Raw genomic sequence first — 21,746 nt, forward strand, 5'->3', positions numbered from 1 at the left:
TATATATATATATATATATATATATATATATATATATATATATATATATATATATATATATATATATAATATTGCCTTCAATACAAGTTTCAAACTCTCTTTTCTCTCCTCAAGCCCACAGCTTCAACTTCTCCCCATGACAGCCTGGTTTCCTAGTTTTCCTGAGCAGATTAAGGCATCTGACTTGGAGTCCCTCTGCTCCCTTCCTATATCTGAGAAACAATTATCCCTTCTGCATTGTGAGGGTTAGGGGCCATAGTGCCAATGCAGTATAGACAGCGCCCATGATCACTATAAATATACTCGCATGGTGCTCAATCACAAAATATAACAGACTCTCCATAAATAAGACAGAAGCAAAACATTTATTCAGACACCAGAAAACTAAATCCCCAAACCAGTAAGCTGATTCCATCATAGTAGCAAAGTTAATAAGCCGCAAAAGCACAGAGAGCCACAGCATTCTTTAGCCTTCCCACAAACCAACACAAGACCAATATTTACTCACAAGCCTATCTGTCTCTCTGGGAAGTGTGCTCTCTTCCCAACTGTCTAGTCTAGCTCTGACTCCCATCTTTCTGTGGGCTCTGCTCCACCCTTCAGCAAACTCCTCCCACCAAGGCTCCATGTGATTACATTCAGCCTATTAGGGGGCAGAGCTTATTTTCAAAGCAGGGAGTCTTCAAATTCTTATTACCAATTCAGGGACATGGCACCCCTGTAATCTGGAGAATCCATGTAAAATATTTTCACCCTCCCTTCATACCAAAGATGAAGTCTAAATTATGTTAATAAAAGATATGTTGATATTATACAGTACAACAATCTATTTTATGTATTTCTGAGTTTCTAAACTTTTTCTATGTCATTTGCTGGCCATTGCATGTCATCGGCAGCTTCTACAAAACTCTCCAAAATTTCCCATTTAATTTCTTATGTGTACTAGTGATATATTCAAAATCACAATGAAGAAAGTCATGAGGTAGGTGGGATAACTGTAGTGTAGTGGATAAGGCATCGGACTGGGAGTCAGGAAGCCCTGTGTTCAAATGGCACATCAGATGGTTATTCTCTCTGTGGCCCTGTGCAAGTCACTTATCTCCTTTCTGTCTCAGTTTTTCTCATCTGTAAAATGAGTTTTTTGAAACTTTAATGGTTTAAAATTGCACTGACATTTGGGATACCACTGTATAATGTTGGGGACATATTTGTTCATGTTCACAAAAGTATTTTTCTATATAGGCTTTAAATTATTAACTTCTCACATTACCTTAATACTGAATCCTATGACCTGGGGAAGCTTCAACTTTAAAAATAACTTTCTTTTCTTAAAGAATTTTCAGGAATTCTTAAGTACTAGAACTAGTACTCATCATTACTAGTCTTTAACTATTTTTAATAGTCTTATCTTTTGTTTTTGCATCACAGTCAGTCCCCAATATCATTCTCTTCACCATTTTTAACTCTGCTTTGTGACATAGCTAAGCAAGCAACACAGAAGAACTAACAGCATAGGAAAGGAGTAAAATAACGTATGTCGTGTCCTACATCAGTAGTCCCCCCACACATATCTCTCTACTGAGGGAAGGGACATATTACCATCATATATTCGACAGGGGCAAGATTAAATCTCACATTACTCAGAATTGGCTGCATTTCAGTGTTATTCTAATTTTTGGAACTGTAGTGATTTATAAGGCATCTAGGTGACACAGTGCATAGAGGAAGACTCCTCTTCCTGAGCTTAAATCTGGCCTCAGAAACTCCCTAGCTGTGTGACCCTGGGTAAGTAACTTACCTGTCTGCCTCAGTTTCTTCATCTATCTTTTCCAAGAAAACCCCAGATGGGTCACAAAGAGTCAGACATGACTGAACCACAACAAACCACATATGTGTGTATGCATATGCATCTATTATATATATACATATACAATATGTGTGTATACACATGTATACAATATGTGTATATACAGTATGCATACACACATGTATACGATGTGTGTATATACAGTATGTGTACACACGTGTATACAATGTGTGTATATGCAGCATACATACACATACACATGCATAAAATATGTGTGTATATACAGTATACGTACACATGTAAATGCATACAATATGTGTGTACAGTGTACATGCACATGCATATAATATGTGTGCAGCATGTGTACAAATACACATGTATACACATATATCTATATGTGCACATACATGCACACACATATTTATCTTATCTATTTCTATATATGTACATACATGTATGTGTATTGTGGGTACATATATATGTATACACACATTTCCCTCCTTCCTGGTTCCTCATTATCCTAAATTATTTAAAGTAGAACTTCCCATGTTTTTCAGAATTTCACATATTTGTAATTTCTTATGAGCAATAGCTTTCCACTACATCCTTATATCACACCTTGTTTAGCTACTTCCTAATGGATATGGACTCCACTTTATTTCCATTTGCTATTTGCTATTACAAAACTATGGCTACTGATATTTTGCTGTTAGTGAGGATGAAATGTTAATTAAAATGGCATAGTGTTCCCATTAGATATCAAGGTAAAAATTTAAAACATAGATAACAAGAACTCATCCTTAATTTTATATTTTCTTTGAAGAATACAGAAATCAAGACATACTAGAGTAGAAGCCTTGGATTTTAGTCTGTGTTTTGCAACTAACTTGGTTTGTGACCAGAGAAAAACCTTTTTACCTTTCCAGCTCTCAGTTTCCTCAACTGTTAAAAGTGAATAGGGGATGGGCTATGATTAGATAATCCCTAAAATCTATTCCAGTTCTCAAATTCCGTTGTTCTAAATGATAATCCATATTTCATAATATGATCTTCTGAGTTTTCACACACAATTTTTTTAAAGCAATTGGGGTTAAGTAACTTGCTCAAGGTCACATGGCCAGGTGTTTCTGGGTGGGTGCTAAGTGTCTGAGCCCGGATTCGATCCCCAGGTCATCCCGACACTGGGGCCGGTGCTCTTACTCGCTGAGCCACCTGGCCGCCCCTAAGCAATTGGGGTTAAGTAACCTGCTCAAGGTTACACGGCCAGGTGTTTCTGGGTGGGTGCTAAGTGTCTGAGCCCGGATTCGATTCCCCAGGTCATCCTGACACTGGGGCCGGTGCTCTTACTCGCTGTGCTACCTGCCTGCCCCAACACACAATTCTTTATAATGCATTTGCCCACAAAGAATTTTCTGAAGATAATTAAAAATTCAATTTAAGATCACCAAACTTTAAAGATATTTTTGTTAAATTCAAGAAAGAAAACTAGTCCACTCTGATGCTCACTTTCATAAAATATGTAATTAGGAAAGTATGTCATAGTGAGACATTTTAATGTAATCAAAAATTGAAATGTGCACTTTTGTTTATTTGCCTATATCTAAAGGTATGTTGGATTAATTTACTGACTTATTAGATAGTATTTGAAAGATGCTTCATCATGATGTGAGAGTGAGCCTGGGTTCTTGGAAGTTATGCTAGCAGAAGAGCAGGACTGACTGACCAAATGATATCATGAACTTCCAGAAGCTGGTTCACCAAGTATATATACTTACTGGGGCCTCCTAGAAGAATTAGACTCTAGTGTCATAGAAAATTTTATAAGACACCACCACAAAGAGGCCAGAGTTCCCAGAAGGGAGAAAATACACAACTGTTTTGCCATGTGAAGATGAGTGACAAGGAATGGCAGCACCAACTTTGAGTCCAAGTTTAAATAAAACATTACAAACATTGCAGAATGGGCAATGAAAGACCATGAGGCATACTGCCTCTCCAAAACTACAAAATCAGTGGAGGAACAGGCAAGCCCGCAGAATGCTGGGTGTGAGGACTTCACTATGTCAAAGCAGCTAAAGGACAATGACAGACAAAAATGGAAGGGAGACAACAAATAGACATGAGGAAGCAGAACTATAATATTGGGCTCTAACATCTCATTACCAGAACTTCTGAAAGTGCAAATAAATCTTGGGGGAAAAGAGGAAGAAGGGCTGCTACTGTCCAAGGGCACACAAAGGAAGCTCATGGTGGAGGTAATAAAATTTTAATGACTCTTGAGGACCCACTTCCAAGACATTTCAAAATGAGGAAGATTTCAAGGAATAGAAATCATCATGGGTGATATTATTACTCACAAAGATCAATGAATTTGACCTTAGTGACTATTAATGCATAAGATTCCTCTTTTTTCATGTCTGTGCCGTCTACTTGGAGAATGTTCCCTGCATGTATTGAGTATGTCCTTGATAGAAGAATGAAAAAAGCATTTTTCACAGATGATGTTTAGTATAGCAGATCATACCTTCACAGACACACAATTGACTCAAAGAATACAAAATTCTATTGTATTTATTGTTTGTTGATTTTAAAAAATATATTCTACTTGTCAAAATAAGGTAACTGTCTAATGGTACCTCACCATGTGGGAAATAAATAGTCTTCATTTAGTTGAGTCTTCCTGGGAGGTAGCATGGCATGATGGATAATGAGCTGGATTTTGAGAGAAGGACTAGATCCAAATCCCATAAGAAGTTTCCTTTGCATGTGTTAAAAGACAATAAAAGCAATAGAGAAAATATCACTCAAGGATCACATGATTATTATTGTGAAGAGAGAAATGAAGCAGGGAAGCCTATGTTTGACAAAGTTGTTTGCCAGGATCACAGAAGAGGGACTAGACTTTGGTCTAGATAGGCTAAAATAGGTCTAAATAGGTGGAAGAAAAATTCCACTGATAACATCATCCTAGAAAATCACACAGGAATGTTATGATGGCGACTGATGTTTACATGATTTAAAGTTTGTAAAGTACCACACATTGTCTCACTTCACCCTCACAACCCTATGAGGTTGATACTTCAGATAGTAACATCCCAATATTACAGAAGCCTTGGCCATGGTCACACAGCTGGTTAAATGTCAGAAGTGGGTTTTGGATCCAGTCCTTCCTCTCTCAAAATCCAGCTCTGTATCCATCATGCCATGCTACCCCCCAGGAAGACTCAAATAAATGAAGAATATTTGTTTTCCATATGGTGAGGTACCATTGGATGGACACGATTCTAAATCAGAACATTCACTGTGGACAGGCACTGGATCCATTAAGTACAAAAGTATTGAAATACTTATTGTATTTTCTACATTCTTGGTGAAGCAAGCAGAATACTGTTCAGTGTTCTAGAAACTTTCCTACTCATAAATTTGCAGAAGAAACCTAACAAGACTTTTGTCATTTGTTTTCCCTTTCACAACTTTTTTGAGGCATGGCCAATAACCTACTTATGCCTCAGTGTTTGCACCCTTTCTAAGCCCTAACTTATTTACAGAGTTTACTCTTTTCTATTTTAAGCATCTCTACTAGAACCTATAATAATTCATCTTAGATATACCTAGTCTCAAAGGATCACTTACCAAGTTAGTATTGACCTGTAGAATTATATCATCCAACTAGGACAGTGAAAAATCTAAGCTCTTTTTTTATAGTTGATTGGTTAGGGGTTCCCAAATGACTCAACCTTCTTCAGCATTCAAAGGTAATGTGAGAGTTTCTTCAAATTGATGTCTAAGTTTCCACCTCCCTTTAATTCTGCATGTTTGGGAGTCAGGGTGTTGCCTTTAATAATATTAATAGCTGTAATAAAAATAAATAGTGTCTTTCCATTTACATCTTTAAGGAGGACAAATGTTTACTGTGCTGGCAAATAGCTAGCTTATGCCCTTGTCTCTCAGCGACTCCTAGCTTAACTAGAGCCTTCCTGAGACAGAAAGGGACTTCAGGAAAATGTAAATATCCAGGCTCTAATTCTTAGAATTACCATGACAGGAGTTGGTTTGACCCCAAACGCAAAAGGAGACAGTACAGACCTTTCCAGAGGTCACACTTCCTGTAATCTGGGATCTCTACATCATCTGTGAGTGAGACAAAGGGAAATCCCCCGTGGAGGGGATGGATGTGAAAAAAAGACAGACAAGATGACAAGAATGTGATGAGAATGATGGAGAGAAGAAAAGGGGCAGGATCGTGTCTGCCTGAGGGGCTTCTTTCGATATAACTTTAGTAAAGTGGTAAAACATGGAAAAGAATAGCTTGTCACACCAGAATTCTCTCACTGGTTTTTCTCCTCCCCTACAGAAACCTCCACTCTGAAGCACCCCTCTCCTGACTGGGACTCCCTCCCTGGGACCACCTTTTCAGGAAGGACCCTAGCTATGCTTCACCTCACTCAAGCCTGGACTCCCCCCTCCTGACCCCTCTTCTTTGCCCTTACCTGGCCTATTTCATTGCTCCTGCACAGATATATTTTCCTGCCCCCACCTCACCTCCTTTGCATGCACTGTCTTTTGCCACTAGAATGTAAGTTCCTTGATATAGGTAGGGTGTTATTTGTAGCACAGTGCCTAGCACATAGTAAGTCCTTAATCAATGCTACCTATCTATTATCTATCCATCATCTCTCTGTACCTGTATCTGCCTATCACCTACTATTTATCTATCATCTGTCTATCATCTATCTATCATCTATGTCTGTCTATCTAACTATTTAATCTGAGTATAGCTCCATGACATATGGCTCTGGAGAGACCCTGAAAGAACTGATTGTAAAAGAGATTTATCAATAGTATACAGAATACTTAGCTGAAGCAGAAACAGAAGAAAGAAGAAGAGGAATGAAGTTTTTCTGAGCCAAATAGAAGAAGCCTGAAATGATGGCTGGGGTGACATCTGAATAAAGTCATGACCGAAGAGATGGGACTTCAGTTGCTGATGGTAGAGGGACCACATTGGAACTGAACTGTGGCTGCCAAGGTAGAGCTGACTGGGAACGACTGTAGCTGAGTCGTGATGATTGATATCTAAAGAGTCAAAGAATTTCTCAGACAACAGCTCCATCGCAACCCCCTGGACAACCTTTTCTAGCATCTTTGAAGCACGTTTCCTTCTCAGGGATTTGTTTCCCTTTCCTCCATTGGAGCAGGAATCCGTGAGAGGAAGTGTTTCTCGTTGCATCGATTCATTAGATTTTGTTATTATAGTTCAATGAAATGCTTTATGATTTAATTTCTAGTGATTTGCTTATTCTGTAAATAGAGTCTTCCTTGGTCCGGGGCCAAGTTTTGAACTCTATATGCTATAACATAGTGCTCTGCTAATGAGATTTTGCCGCAGTAGGCAGCAGAGCATATTTAGATTATACGCCAAGATGATCACTACTTTGCATTTATATAAGTCCATTCTTCAAAAATCTTTTCTTCATTTATGTAAGTATTTCTACACAAAATCTTTCCTGGGGGTAAAAAGACAAAAAAAGTATTTGTTTTGTTGTTTGCATAAATAGTTGCAGGTATATATTACTGTTCAGAGGAGCAAACTTATTTTATCATTAAGGGAATATGTATGTGTGTGTGTATATACATATAAACACATATATAGGAGTGTGTGTGTATATATGTGTGTGTGTGTGTGTGTGTGTGTGTGTGTGTGTATGGCACAAGGAGGGAGGGAGAGAGAGAAGAGAGACAGAGAGAGAGAGACAGAGAGAGTTTCATTCTCTAAAACTTCACATTCTATGTAGAGTAGAGATAAAAACAACTAGCAAGCCTGACTTCATGGGGAATTGCAGATAATTAAGCAAAGTGCTGGGACCTTTAACAACGATGCTTTCATATAGTAAATACTTAATACATCCCTTTTCATTCATTCATTCATTTAGTCAGTCAGCCAGTGAATCATTCTATGCCAGAAGGTCTTAGAACTCAGCATCGAAGAAAGCTTATCCCTCCACTTCTTCAAGTTTTATACAAGAAAAAGAAAAGCAGGAATGCTTTTGAGAAGAAAGCATGTTCTAATGAACCTCCATTTCATGGTGGGTATAGGTGTATAATAGGATCATAGATTTTTAACTAGAGGGGACCTTAGACTTTATCCGATACAACTGCCTCATTTTATGAATGAGGAACTAAGCCAAGAGAGGGAGAGCTATTGAAAGTAAAGTTCTTCATTTGGGCTTTCACCATGATTAATGAGACAAAACTCAGGACAAAGAAAATTAAAAAACAGGTTATTATTAGCATGTCAAGGTAGAAACACATTGAGGGTCTGATCAGCATTGGCTTCAAGGTAGTACCAAGTTTTATACATAACTTTAAAACAATTCAGCTTTCCTAAATGGCAAAATTAAATTGGCAAAACAGGTTGAGCCTTTGCATCTTAGCTCCTTCCTAAGATAGCAATAATGTGACATTTTGCAGGTAGGGGTACAAAGATCACAGGTAGCGGGGGTGAATTGGCATGACAAATATCAAGGGATTGGGTGACACTTCCCCCAACACTGATTGAGAAGCATGGCTGGGACCAATGGGTCACAAAATCAACATAAATTTCAATAGAGTAACTTATTCAAGGTTACTCTGATAACAAGTGCCAAAGTCACAATTAGAACTGAGAACTTCTGGCCATATATATTACTCTTCCCACAGTACCACGCTGTCTCTTTTATTATCTCTCTATGTACTGTAGACCGTAGCATAATCCCAACTGAACAAGTCTGTAAAGTTGGACTTGCCCTCCCATCTGTAAAAATTTGAGTATAAGAAAGAGCTCCTGCATTTAAAAAAATAAATCAATCAGTTTAGCAGTTCTTTAACATCTACTTGTGATAGGCAAGGCAGGTAGGGCAGAAAGAAAATATAAGACATGTTCCTTGTCCTCAAGAAGGTTATAATTCAGGAAAAAAAATATATCCAACAAAAAGATTGCTGACAGCTCAGACCTATTTATAAGTGTGAAATGGTTAATATAGACCAGTAATTCCCATTTTCTCATCTGTGGACTGGTCCATGACAAATTTTTACAATCCATAAAAATATTATTACCAAAGGTCCTGGTTTCTGGACTATGAGAAGTATTTTGCTGTAGACAGAGAGGCCACCTAAGAGCTCTAAGAAAGAGCTGGGCTAAAGTCATGCCTCTGATTCATACTGACTGTGTGACCCTGGAAAAGTCACTTAACTTCTTAGTAACTCTTTAAGACTACCGGTTGCAGAAAAGTTGTCAATCTGTATTAATAGAAGTTTTCTCAGTTGGGAATGCCCTATACCAATAAAATCACCATCTGTTATAATCCCTATTTCTAAAAAAAAAGATAAAAATCTGACTCCTATTCCCGTATTGTGCTCTCCCATTCATGTCTCCTCACTTATATGCAGCTCCTAGTTCCTCCCTCAAATTGCTAAAAACCTGTCTGCTAATGCTATTGAAGGCAGAATGATTCAAAGTAGGAAAATACACATATTTCATTATCTCACAGTATACTTTGGGTTAGGAAACCTTGGTAGAGATAATAAATGTTGGAGAGTTTTTGGAAGAAGTAATGAAAGTTTAAAGTGGTCAGGGAAGACTTCAATGAAGATTAGAACTTCAACTTTGCCTTTTACAAAATGTAGGATGGATGTAAACTGAGAGGAGGAAGATAGTAAAGAGAGAAAGGTGAGGAATGCATTGTAACTGGAATGCAATGGCTTTGTTCAAAGTATTGAGAGTAAACAATTATTGGAAGAGTAAACACTCATGGAGAGATCCTTGATTGTTATTCCCACAATCCTTCATAAAGAAATGGAAGATTATTTATAGATGATATAAGAAATATAAAGAATAAAAGTAGCCATTATATAAAAATAGCTCTTCTGTATGTCACTTAGTCTAGTGATTCCCAATTTTTCTCAAATAATATGGTTCCTTTTTAATGTAAATTTTTGTGCAACCCACAGGATAATCAGTAACTAAGAATTCTGGCTTATGATTAAAATATAATTAATATAATTAGGAAATAATAATAAAATCAGAGATGGAAGTAGATCAAAAGAGGAAGTGAAGGCATGAGCTAACTAGGTGACATAGACTGGAGACAAATAATGGGTGTTGAAAAGGTTGAGGAACTTGGAAGCTAGAGTGTTTAAAGGGAACAGGGTTAGGAGTGGAGAAAAAGGTTGATAGGAACTAACTGACCTAATTGGGGATGTGGGTCAGTGGTCCACCTAGATGGAGCCACCTTGGCATAGCCACAGACAGCTACACAAAGCATCTTGTCTAGAGTGGGAAGAATTTTAATGAAAGGGAGGAAGGGGCTGAGTGGGGAAACGAATGTGGGGATAATGGCAGCTCTCCCTCCTGGCCCTTTGTGTCATGGAATTTGTGAAAAGGATGAACTGGTCTTGTAGACAGTGCCAAGAGATGTGGCATATTCAGGAGAAAGCTAAGGTTCAGTGCGTATGGATGGTGTGGAGGGACTGTGAGAAGGGAATATGAGATGAAAGAGAGTTTATGCCAATAGATTGGGCACTGTGTAAACAGAGGTCAGAGGAGAACAGAAAACTAGGAATCAGGGCTAGGTTGGACAGAGAAGAGAACATGGGGAGATGTAGCAAGGGAGTGGGTTTTACATAGGCAAAAAGCAACTCTAAATCATAAGGTAAGAGGATCTGGGAGTGGGAACTGACCAGCTGGTACATGGAGAGCTCCTAGTATAGAGAAGCTAAATGGACTAAATTGATTAGGTTCAGCCTAACAATGTTGTGCCAATGCCTGTGCAGATCCCAATTCTGTGATAGAGTCCCCTCAGCTCATTACAACAGGTGAATAGGGGATGGGTATAAGGACAATGTTGGTGGATTGATTGTTTATTTTATCCAAAACTTTGAGTGCTAATTCTGTTCTGGGTGCTGTCTTTGGTGACCAACCACAGAAGTGTGAGACAGTCTTTGTCTTAAAAGATTTTACTGCGACTGAGGATGTGAGAAAAGAGGGAGATGGAAACTATCTTTGCCATCAGTTCTCCCTTATGTCTTGCCCCTAGCCCAGAAAGTACAGTGGAATAAACCCACTCTCATTAGATCATCAGACCCTGTCAGGGATGTGGATGGTGGTTGAAATTTGCCTCAGCCACTGAAATGTGCTGGGTAGGCAAGCTGATCCTATGCCAGGGACATAAACATATCACCAATACATTGGCACCTCAGGGTAAAGATTTGATCTATCAGCACTGGGTCTGACTCTCCACAGTAAATGAAGAATATCTATTGAATGAAAAATTGCTACTATGAATTCAATAATTCATAGTACTTTCTTTCCATCTTATCTAAAATTAATTTTGGAATTCAATATTGAACTCATAGCAATTTCTTTCCATCCTATATTTCCCATCATAGTGTGAATAGACACCAGAAAAAATTCAGACACATCTCAGGCTGCCAATATTCACAATCTCAATATTAAACATGGCGTCTTCTTTCCTGTATATTAAGCAAGCAAGAAAAAAATTAAATGATGGAACGAAAGCACACAGGAGAAAGAAGTTAAATTGTACTAATGAAAATCATGAAGAGAAAGTAGAACAGAATATACTGAATCTGCACTGCAGCCATAACCCAATACTGATAGATGAAGGCTTTATCCTAGGATGCCAACATCCAGGGTGGCATGCTTCTACCCCTGTCATAGCATCAAGCTCCAAGTTGTCACCATAGTGCCCCAGCTTCCATTATGGAGCATGTTGTGCTAATGGTAAGGCTGTAATGTACCAAGGAAAGAGTGATGGATTTGGAGTCAGAGGACCTCAGTCTAAATCTGCCATTTAAGATCTGTCTTATTTTAAGTGATTCGTTTAACTTATCTAGACCCTAGTTTCTCAGCTCTAAAGTGAAAGGGCTGGACAGGATGACCTCCAAGGTCCTTCTTACCTCTGAATTTATGATCCTATATGGCCATGTATGACTTACCTGATTCAGTATTCTCTCCAAAACTGAAAAGGCAGTTTTCAAAAACTAAAACAATATTTAAATAACTTAGAATTTGCCTTAGGTTAAAAAAATCACTCCTCCCTTTTTCCTTTATAAACATCATATCTATACATGTTTTAGTAGTGGTTAAACACAACCAGCATTTTAAAGTTTTTAAATTTTACAAAGCATCTTATGGACATCATCTCATTTTATTTTATCATCATAACAACCCTAATGGATTCAAGGGACAAGTATTATTATCCTCATTTTATTGAAGTAACTGAGGCTCAGGGAGGTTCTGGTCACACCCATACAAAAGGCAAGCACTGGAGTCTCTCTGGACTCTGTCTGCCACAAAACCGTGAAAAGAAACAACAATGGTCTTGTCTTTGTTTTTCTTAAAATAACTTTACCTTCTGTGAAGTGTGCAAATGGCCTGTCATTGATGGGATGCTTTGTGACAAAGGTGCGTAGAATAAACTAAAAATAAAAAGGTGACTCTCAGAGCCTTAATGGTTTCTCTTTCTTGGCCCTAGGTATAAAGCTATTGTTCGACCAATGGATATTCAAGCCTCCCATGCCCTGCTGAAGATCTGCTTAAAAGCGGCTTTTATCTGGATCATCTCCATGTTGCTTGCCATTCCTGAAGCCGTGTTTTCTGATCTGCGCCCATTTTATGAGCAGAGCACCAATCAAACCTTTGTCAGCTGTGCACCGTACCCCCATTCCAATGAGATGCACCCCAAAATCCACTCAATGGCTTCCTTTCTGATCTTCTACATTATTCCCTTGTTCATAATTTCTGTGTATTATTATTTCATTGCCAAGAATTTGATCCGGAGTGCTTACAATTTGCCAGTGGAAGGGAACATACATGTCAGAAGGCAGGTAGGTTTTTAAAGATGCCTTTATTTCTCACTAGAGGTGTCTTTGGGCCATGACTTGGATCTCTTTGACACCTAATGAATAATATATAGGTAGAAACATTTCAGGTGGTTGCATACCAGGCAAATGTTTTATTTTTGGATGAATGGTACATTAAGTAAGGTTTAGCGATGTTTCAAGTCAACCTAAAAGTTTTAGGAAGCCTTATCTTGTGTATAAGTGACCCAGGTACCCACAGCATCTAGTTCAGCATCTTTTAGAGATATGATAATTGGGGCAGCTAGGTGGTATAGGGGCCTTGGAGTCAGGAGGAACTGAGTTCAAATCCAGCCTCAGACACTTAATCACACTTACTAGTTGTGTGTCCTTGGGCAAGTCACTTAATCCCAATTACCTTGCCTTCCCCTTCCAAAAAAAAGGATATGATAATTAAGCCACTATTATATTCATCTAGGAAGTTAATGAGACTTTGGGGGTTTTAATATTTAAAAGAATTTTTTCATTTCAATTTAGGAGGTAGTTTATAAATAGATTGGTTGCTCCCCTTCTCCTAATATCCTGAAAATGTAGTTAGGCTCATTCTTAGTGTCTTGCTTGCCACTGTGTGAAGTGTTGATGGGGGCATATGATAAAATTATTATAATAAGTATTTATTTTTGGAAAGAGAGATTGTTGGGGCGGCTAGGTGGTGCAGTGAATAGACCACTAGCCCTGGAGTCAGGAGGACCTGATTTCAAATCTGGCCTCAGACACTTAACACAAAAACTAACTGTGTGACCTTGGATAAGTCACTTAACCCTAATTGCCCAGCAAAAAAAAGAGAGATTGTTGTAAAGGGAGGTAAAGAAATAATAATAGATAATATACATATATAGAATTTTACAGTTACAAAACGCTTTACCCATATCATTTAATTCTATCTTCACAATGATGTCCATTTCACATATAAAGAAACTGAGGCTCAGGTTGCTTAAATGCATTTCCCAAGGCCACATAGTTTGTTCTGCAGTGGGGAAAGTGCTAGATTTGGAGTCAGAGGAACTGAGTTCAAATCCTGGTTTTACTTATTTGTAAAATGAGGGAGTTGGACTCGAGTCTTTGTTCATCCTGTTTCTAAGTTGGAATATATGGGTGCTGGGAGGTCTAGCACCTTCTGCTGCTCATCTACCTTTGGTGTCCACCCAATTCTCATCTGTGTTTTCAAGAAGCTGTAGCATGTACAGTAAAACCTAATAAAACCATCTTGGCGATGGACTAAGCCAGGTTGAGGGTAACGAACAGGCCTCAAACCTTCCCATGAATTAGGAGGGATGTCTACCTCAAGTATGTGCAGACCTTCGCTGGTGGAATGGGCAGATGAGACCAATTTGTTCCAACAGCCATGAAGGTGATTGAAGCAGGAGCTTAGTCAGACATCAGAGATTCCAGGGCCATCCAACGCATTCTTTCCTGGGCTTGACCAGCTGCACGGGAATCTGATAAGTCTAAAACAGAGAATGAGACTGGCAACTTTGTGCGTCTCTTAAATCCAATTCACATGCAAGAAAAGCCGTCACTCCATGATGTCATCGATCCTCTTTGAAAGAAAATGAAGGGTGAACAACAATTTCTCAGTTGTTGACTCTCTGATAAGTATCAGGGCTGAGACTCAATCCTAGCTGTTCTTGAGTTCCAGCTTAGGGTTCTTTCACCTTTAGAACACTTAGTTCTAGAACTTAGTTGCAAAGAAGAAATAGCCCAATATATACATATAATCACAGCCATTATCTCATTTAGTCCTCTTGAGGTGAGTGCTGAATTTGGAGTCAAAGCACTTTGTTTCTCCATTTGTAGCATGAGAGGGTTGAACTAGATAACTCTAAATCAACGATCCTCTGAAGTAAAGACAAGCCTGTGAGTTAGGGAGTAAGAAGCAGGAAGTGCCTCCTAACATCTTTCTCCTCCCCCCTTGACTTTGCTATGTATCAGCAACCAAAAGGCTCAACCCTGACAGGGACCATTGAAAGAGCCTGAATTCCTATCTCAGGAGGAAGGCTGTCATGGAAGAATAATCCCCCTTGTCCTGCATAATTGTTCTCTAACAGAGAAGACCTCAGTAAAACATTTAAGGAAATTTTTCACATCATCTTTTCACTTTCATTTATGCCTCCTCACCCACCTCCCCGTGCAACACATCCAAGACCAGTTAAAGAAAAAGAAGCCCATGATTTCATTTCCAATAAAAACTGGTAAAAATGGAGATCCTGCTGATCATACAATTCTCCTTTCTCCCTCACTTTACAGCTTAGACGTGTAAGTTCCAGCTTTTAGGGCAGAGAAGGATACAGACACCATTTCAATAAAGAGTTGGCTCAATTGGAGGCCTCACCCTACAACATCCAATTTGTTGTCAAGGTTATGGAGGTCAGAGGGTCGGAGGGGAGATTTTGATGAAATTGTCCTCTGAAAATGCCCCTCAGGGAGGCATATCATTTCCTTCCCTTATTCCACCTTTAGAAAAAAAATGGCTTTTCCTCTTACAACAGAAGCAAGACAAGAATATTTCTTGAAACTGTTTTCATGAAACCATATATTGAGGTCATATGAGTCATACACCCGTTCAGATCTTTGAGGATAACATATACCACATAAGAAGAAGAAGAAGAAGAAGAAGAAGAAGAAGAAGAAGAAGAAGAAGAAGAAGAAGAAGAAGAAGAAGAAGAAGAAGAAGAAGAAGAAGAAGAAGAAGAAGAAGGTTTGTTTTGTAGTGTATTTTTTAGGGTGTTATTTGTTTATTCTGGTCCAAATCTATGATTTCATCATTCAAACTTTTTGGTCTCAGGACCCCTTTACACTCTTTACAATTATCAAGCACCCTGAAGAATTTTTTATGTGGGATTTATCTATCGATACTTATTGAATTAGAAATTAAAACATCTTAGTATGACTATGAAAATGCTTTGACCTTGCAGACCCTTTAAAAGGGTCTCAGTGCCTTCAGGGGGCCCCATACCGCCCTTTGGCAGAGAGACCTCCTTGTGAGGAAATTTGTTCTACCAGTGCAAGTGAGCACCTACTCTGTAACTGAGAGGTTAAATAACTCCCCTGGTTACACAGTCAGTATATGTCAGAAATCGGCCTTGAACCTAGTTTAGTCTAAATTCCAAGTCTGACACTCCATCCACTATCCAGGCTGCCACCAGTGTATTTTAAGTTATTATATTTATATGTCTCATTAACTATCAATAGCCAAAGGTGGGGGGGGGGGATCAAGATACCTCTTCCATTGCCACTTACCCGTGTGCCCACCAGCCCCTCTAGAGCAGCCCTGAAAATCAAGGACAAAATCAAAGACACCATATTTTGCCCCTTCACCATGAAGAGTCCTCTCAATGAAAATTCAGTATATAAGCAAATTATGAAAACTGATCTTTCCAGTCTAGAGAAAGTCACATGATTGGGAGGAGTGGCGCTTTCTTAAATGTTTATTGTCAACTTATATTTTATTCAACCAATTTGAATACTACCACCTGTTAGGGAAAAATTGCTTGAACCTTGCACTTTGTGACAGAGTAAGGAGAGGGGGTGAAGTAGGAGAGACCATGGTTGAAGGTGCTAAAATATTACACTTCCCTTTATCTCCCAATGCACCGCCCCCAAAAAAGTATCTTTTTTAATCTAAAGAATTGTGAGAACAACACTGCAGTGGCCTGACTTGGGTAGAAAGGCCCTGTCTGTTTTAGCACAGGCCTTGAATATGATTTAAGGATACCTATAAACTCAGAGCAGGCAACCCAGCAGTTAGCTGTCATAAATATGGGACACATAAGTTCACATGAGTACTTGGGGATGACATGTAGACCAGGCCCCCAAAAGAGGCATCTAAGTCATCTCATAAAATAGAAAGCTGTCCACAGGGTCAGGGAAAACTGTCCATGCTCATTGAGAAGTATGTCCTTTATATAAATTATTTCAAAATAAGTTTTTATTATAAACAAATGAGAAAAAAACACATGTAAAATTAAAAAATTTCCAATTATTCAGCTTGCTAAAAGGAAAAATATTATATGCATTTTACCAAAATGATATTGTTTCTGCTTCTATTAATTTTTTTCTTCCATATAATAATATTTTATTGTTGATTATTTTATAGTCAGAGTGGGCTAGAATTCTGATTTTGAATTCTTCATTCTGAATCACTGCATATAAATTTTTCCATATTTCTCTCTCTCCTTTTTGTCTTTTTATAGTGCAATAATATTTCATTCTAGTGATAGGCTGCAGTTTATCCTGCTATTTCCCAATTCCTAAATATATCAGGTGCCGGGGTCCCTCTGCCCGTGGAATCCTCACCTGCCCTACGGTCCTCTACTTACCCATATCCGGGTCTTCGGTCGTCACCGGCCCCTTGAGGGGAACAATCACCAGACAGAGAGCGGAGGGAGTTTTTGGGGGGTGTTTATTCTCCACTGATTACATCGCGTCTCTCGTCTCGCGTCTCCCCTCTACTTCCGCCCTAGGGCCTTTATAGCCCTTCCCGACCCTTCTCGCCCAATCATCAGTCCCAACAGCATTTATCACCATATATGGGCTCCTGGTTATACTAGACTTCTTCTCCGCCCCTGGGGCGGGGCAGGGTCCCTTTACAATCAGGTGTTTACAGTCTTTTGCTATTTTATTAATAAAGCTGCTATAAATATTTCTATTTAGCTAGGGTGTTTTTGTTCCTTTTAATAGCATTCTTTTAATATGGGCCTACTAATGGGATCATTGGCTCAAAGGGCATGATCATTATTGTAATTTATTGATTGTTGACAGATTGCATCATTCTATTAACAATTTAAAAGTGGGTCTATTTCTTTACAACCACTACATTGAATTTGACTTTTTGTTTTTACTGACATTATCAATTTGATGTATGGCCTTTTATGTAAAACTACAAGTCATTGAATCTAATATTATGTCCAAACATATTTACATTTCTGAAAACTATGTTTGTGAAATGTGGGTACAGTAGACTCCATATAATTGTATGGAAAAGCCCTTTATCTAATTCAAAGGGATAGTTTAGGCACCAAATAGTCTATTATTCAGAAGATTTATCATAAACAACATGTTTCAAAAATTGAGACTGGACCTGTGATTCCACTGATCTAAGAAACTCTCAAATGTAAAACCTTCCTCTACAAGTGCAAGTTGGTGCCTTCTCTGTGACTTACAGAGTTGCCTAAAGCACCAGATGTTTGTCACTTGCCTGTGATCCTACAGCCAGGATGTGTCCGAGATGAGACTTGAGCCAAAGTCTCTTTGGCTTCAGGACCAGTTCTCTATCCACTGTGCCACACTGTGTAAGTGTGTTTTACAATGGAGCAAAAAAAAGTATAATCCATGTCACTACCCCACCCCCTCCAGGGTTCAGTGCCCATACACAGCTCCCCAGTGTGGTGGATCCACTAGCCTTACCCTCCCCTATGTCCCTCAGTCTAAAATTATCTCTCCTTCCCTCTTATCATCTGTCTATGATTTAATCACGACTGGTGGTCATGGAGGAAAGCAACTTATATTAAATTGTTAGCAATTAATAGGGATTAACGAATTGGTCCTTGGATTTAAAGAGCAACTGCTGGTCAACAAAGCTTTCATTCAAAGAATTGAACAGGGTTATGATGGAAATCTGGGCTTCGGTAGCCAGAGAGTTGGAGAAATAGTTTGAGAATGAGCAATCTTTCTAAATTGCCCCCATATAGGTAATTTTAGTATAGAGGTTAGTTTTTGTTTTTGTTTAAAGTAAGGTCATCTCTGTTCTTGGGATCAAGGCCAGCATTACAGCATAGTCCCCTTATTCTGAATATCTTGCATGCTACTTGTGTCAGGAGTTCTATCAATAACTAATTCTTATCAAGTCCTTTCAGTCACTTCTGACTCTTCATGACCCCATTTTGGGTTTTCTTGGCAAAGATACTAGAGGAGTTTACCATTTCCCTCTCCAGTTCATTTTACAGATGAGGCAACTGAGGAAAACAAGGTTAAAGTGATTTTCCCAGGTTCACACAGCTAAGTGTTTGAGGTCAGATTTGCATTCATGAAGTCTTCTGGATTCCATACCTGGCACTCTATCGACTATGCCACCTAGTCTCCCTCTTTCTTTACTAGTAATGTTATGCTGTGAGGTACCTGTCTCAGAGGTGGCAACATGATGCAGTGGAGAGTATGCTATTTTTTTTTTTTTTAGTTAGAGAACTTGGGTTCAGAACCCTGCTCTGTAAATGAATGCCCGTCTACCATTGGGCAAATTACTTAACCTCTGAAAGTCTCAGTTTCCCCATCTTCAAAATAAGGGTGGGTAGGGACTTGCATTAGACTGTCTCTAAGGTCCCCTTTACCTATGAGTCTGGGATCCTATAATGTAAGGCACTCCATGATTCAATTCTTTGAATGAAAGCCTTGCTGGCAACCAGTTGTTCTTTAAAACAGGTTTTTAAGAGGGTGGAAAGGGTGGCTTATCCTACTTCTATGGCAAATCCTGCTGCGGGATCAGAACGTGGAGCTTGTCAGGGGAAAGGAATAAGAGACACAGGTAGAGTCCGTGCCACCCGCCGAGAGAGCAGTGTGGTAGCCTTACTGGGCCTGAGTACTAGGTGTGGGGCAGGAACCCCCAAAGAACAGCGCCAACAGACCCTGGAGGGCTCTCCTTGGAATTGCTACCCGCGATCCTGGAAGCCACGTAATCAGCTTCGTTTGAAGCTCTCCCTGTGGCTGACCCTTTCCGTCTCCGTCCATCGCGTTTTAATCCCGGGTCTGTCTTGTCTGTGTCTCCCCGGGCTCTGCAGATCGAATCCCGAAAGCGTTTGGCCAAGACCGTGCTGGTGTTCGTGGCTCTGTTTGCCGTCTGCTGGCTGCCCAACCACGTCATCTACCTGTACCGCTCCTACCACTACTCGGAGGTGGACATCTCCATGCTGCACTTTGTCACCAGCATCTGCGCCCGGCTCCTGGCCTTCGCCAACTCCTGCGTCAACCCCTTTGCTCTCTACTTGCTGAGCAAGAGTTTCAGGAAACAATTCAACTCCCAGTTCTCCTGCTGCCGGCCGGGACTGCTCCGGAGGGCCCAGAGCACCGGGCGCAGCACCACGTGCATGACTTCGCTGAAGAGCACCAATCAGTCGGTGGCCACCTTCAGCCTCATCAATGGCAACCACGTCTGCCACGAGGGCCACGTGTAGAGCTGCCCCAAGAGAGGCGGCTTCACCCTCTAAGAGCCCTCGAGGGCGTCTAGCTCCTCTCACCCCGTCCCCTCCCTCCCCAGTTTAGGTCTCCGTGTTGCAGAGCACCTGAAACCCTTGAGAAGCTGGTTTTGGTGGAAAGGACCTGGGAATGAGGAATGAGCTGGGGGTATCTCGAAGAGACAATAGCAGTGTGTTTCTATCTTCTGCTGTGGCTGACCCAGGGAGATGTCTCAGAAACATGAAGGAATGTAGGACATAGCCCGGGGCTCTAGTTTGCAGGCATAGCCTGCTTTAAGCAAGTCACATAGATGACTATTCAGTTTCCCAAAGCAAAACAAAAGGAGAGACGATTATCCATTTTAGGAAATATTTCCTCTTCAGTCTTCCTTTACACTGGGAGCTGATTCACTTAAAATGTGATTTGATCTGTCTTTTCAGGAAAAACATCTATTGTCCCCAGTGAGGAGTGCCTGTTTATGAACCAAGCAGGGCAAATATGTTTGACATGCATCTGTCTAATACTTTAGTGTTGAAGCTGAGGGGCCTTCTCAAATGAGAAAACCCAGACAAAATGAAGCAATAAAAATTGCTGAGCATTTCTTTTCCAAGGTAGGCACTGTTTTGTCTTCTTTGTCTTTGTATCTTCCATGCCTAGTAACCTGCCTAGTACATACTAGGAGCTTTGAAAATACTTGTTGACTAAATCCACAGGTAAAGCAGACAATTTAGAATTATCTGTATTTGTTCTCTCCCTTATGTGATGTGAATACATAGCTTCACAAGACTGAATTCTTAACCTGATGGCAGTATCTTTCATTTGGTTGCCACAAAAGATTGATTGCTAAGAAATAATGTTTGTCATCAGGAAAAAACAAACACTTAGAAAAAAACACTGAAAACTTTTACCTGTTTCCTAGAGCTAAATACGTGTATGTGTAATATAATATTTATTTGTACTGTAAATTTTTAAATGTAAAAAATTATGGTTGGGGGTTGAGGGAGGGTGGGGGGGGGGTTGTTGTGTCTGCCTCATAAAGGCAATTCATTTAAATGTGAAAGGAGTCCAGTGAATTTGATTAAAAATGTGTTTACAGTTAAAAGTAGTTCACCTACTTCCCCCCTCTAAAGAGCATCAAAAATTCCACTTGTTACATTTCAGGAGCACATATTTCTCCTAGAATCTGTGTGGAAAAGTTGAAGTATGCTTTTCAGTTTTGTTTAATGACAAACACTTATTTTGCTTTGCTTCTTGAATAGAGCCTTGGCCCTGGGCTGAAAATATCTATCTGTAAAGTGAGGAGTTCATAGAATTTTTTTAAAAATTCTTTTGTAGACATAAAGGGTGATACCATAAGCAATTTAGGAGAGCCAGGAATAGATTACCTGTCACATCTATGGAGAAGGGAAGAATTTATGACCAAACAAGAGATAGGGAAATTATAAAATGCAAAATGGATTATTTAAAAAGTTTTTGCACAAATAAAACCAATACAATCAAGATTAGAGGAAAGCAGAAAGATGGGAAACATTTTTTACCGCAGGTGTTTCTGATAAAGGCCTCATTTCTCAAATGTATAGAGAACTAAGGCAAATATATAAGAATACAAATCATTCCCCAATTGATGAACAGGCGGTTTTTAGATGAAGAAATTAAAGCTATCTATGGTCATATGAAAAACGCTCTAAATCACCATTGATTAGAGAAATGCAAATTAAAACAACTTTGATTTACCACCTCACATCTATCAGATTGGCGAAAATGACAGAAAAGGAAAATGATAAATGATCGAGATGTGGGAAAATTGGAACATCAAGTGGTGGAGTTGTGAACTGATCAAATCATTCTGGAG

The 21,746-nt window shown here is 39.3% G+C and overlaps 1 protein-coding gene across 1 annotated transcript in view; it reads left to right on the forward strand.

Annotated features, from left to right (window-relative positions):
• The window catches only part of GRPR (gastrin releasing peptide receptor), a 48,776-nt gene extending 28,883 nt beyond the window's left edge, over positions 1 to 19,893 (forward strand). Inside the window, exons 2-3 of the mRNA XM_069100494.1 lie at positions 12,343 to 12,694; positions 19,501 to 19,893. Coding sequence (XP_068956595.1) covers positions 12,343 to 12,694; positions 19,501 to 19,893 — 745 coding nt within the window. The remainder of the gene's footprint in view (positions 1 to 12,342; positions 12,695 to 19,500) is intronic.
• Positions 19,894 to 21,746: the final 1,853 nt, after the last annotated feature.

The sequence above is a fragment of the Petaurus breviceps genome, unplaced genomic scaffold (assembly GCF_028583685.1).
Source record: "Petaurus breviceps papuanus isolate PSGF00001 unplaced genomic scaffold, PetGlider_PUasm1.0 419, whole genome shotgun sequence".
Classification (NCBI taxonomy): domain Eukaryota; kingdom Metazoa; phylum Chordata; class Mammalia; order Diprotodontia; family Petauridae; genus Petaurus; species Petaurus breviceps.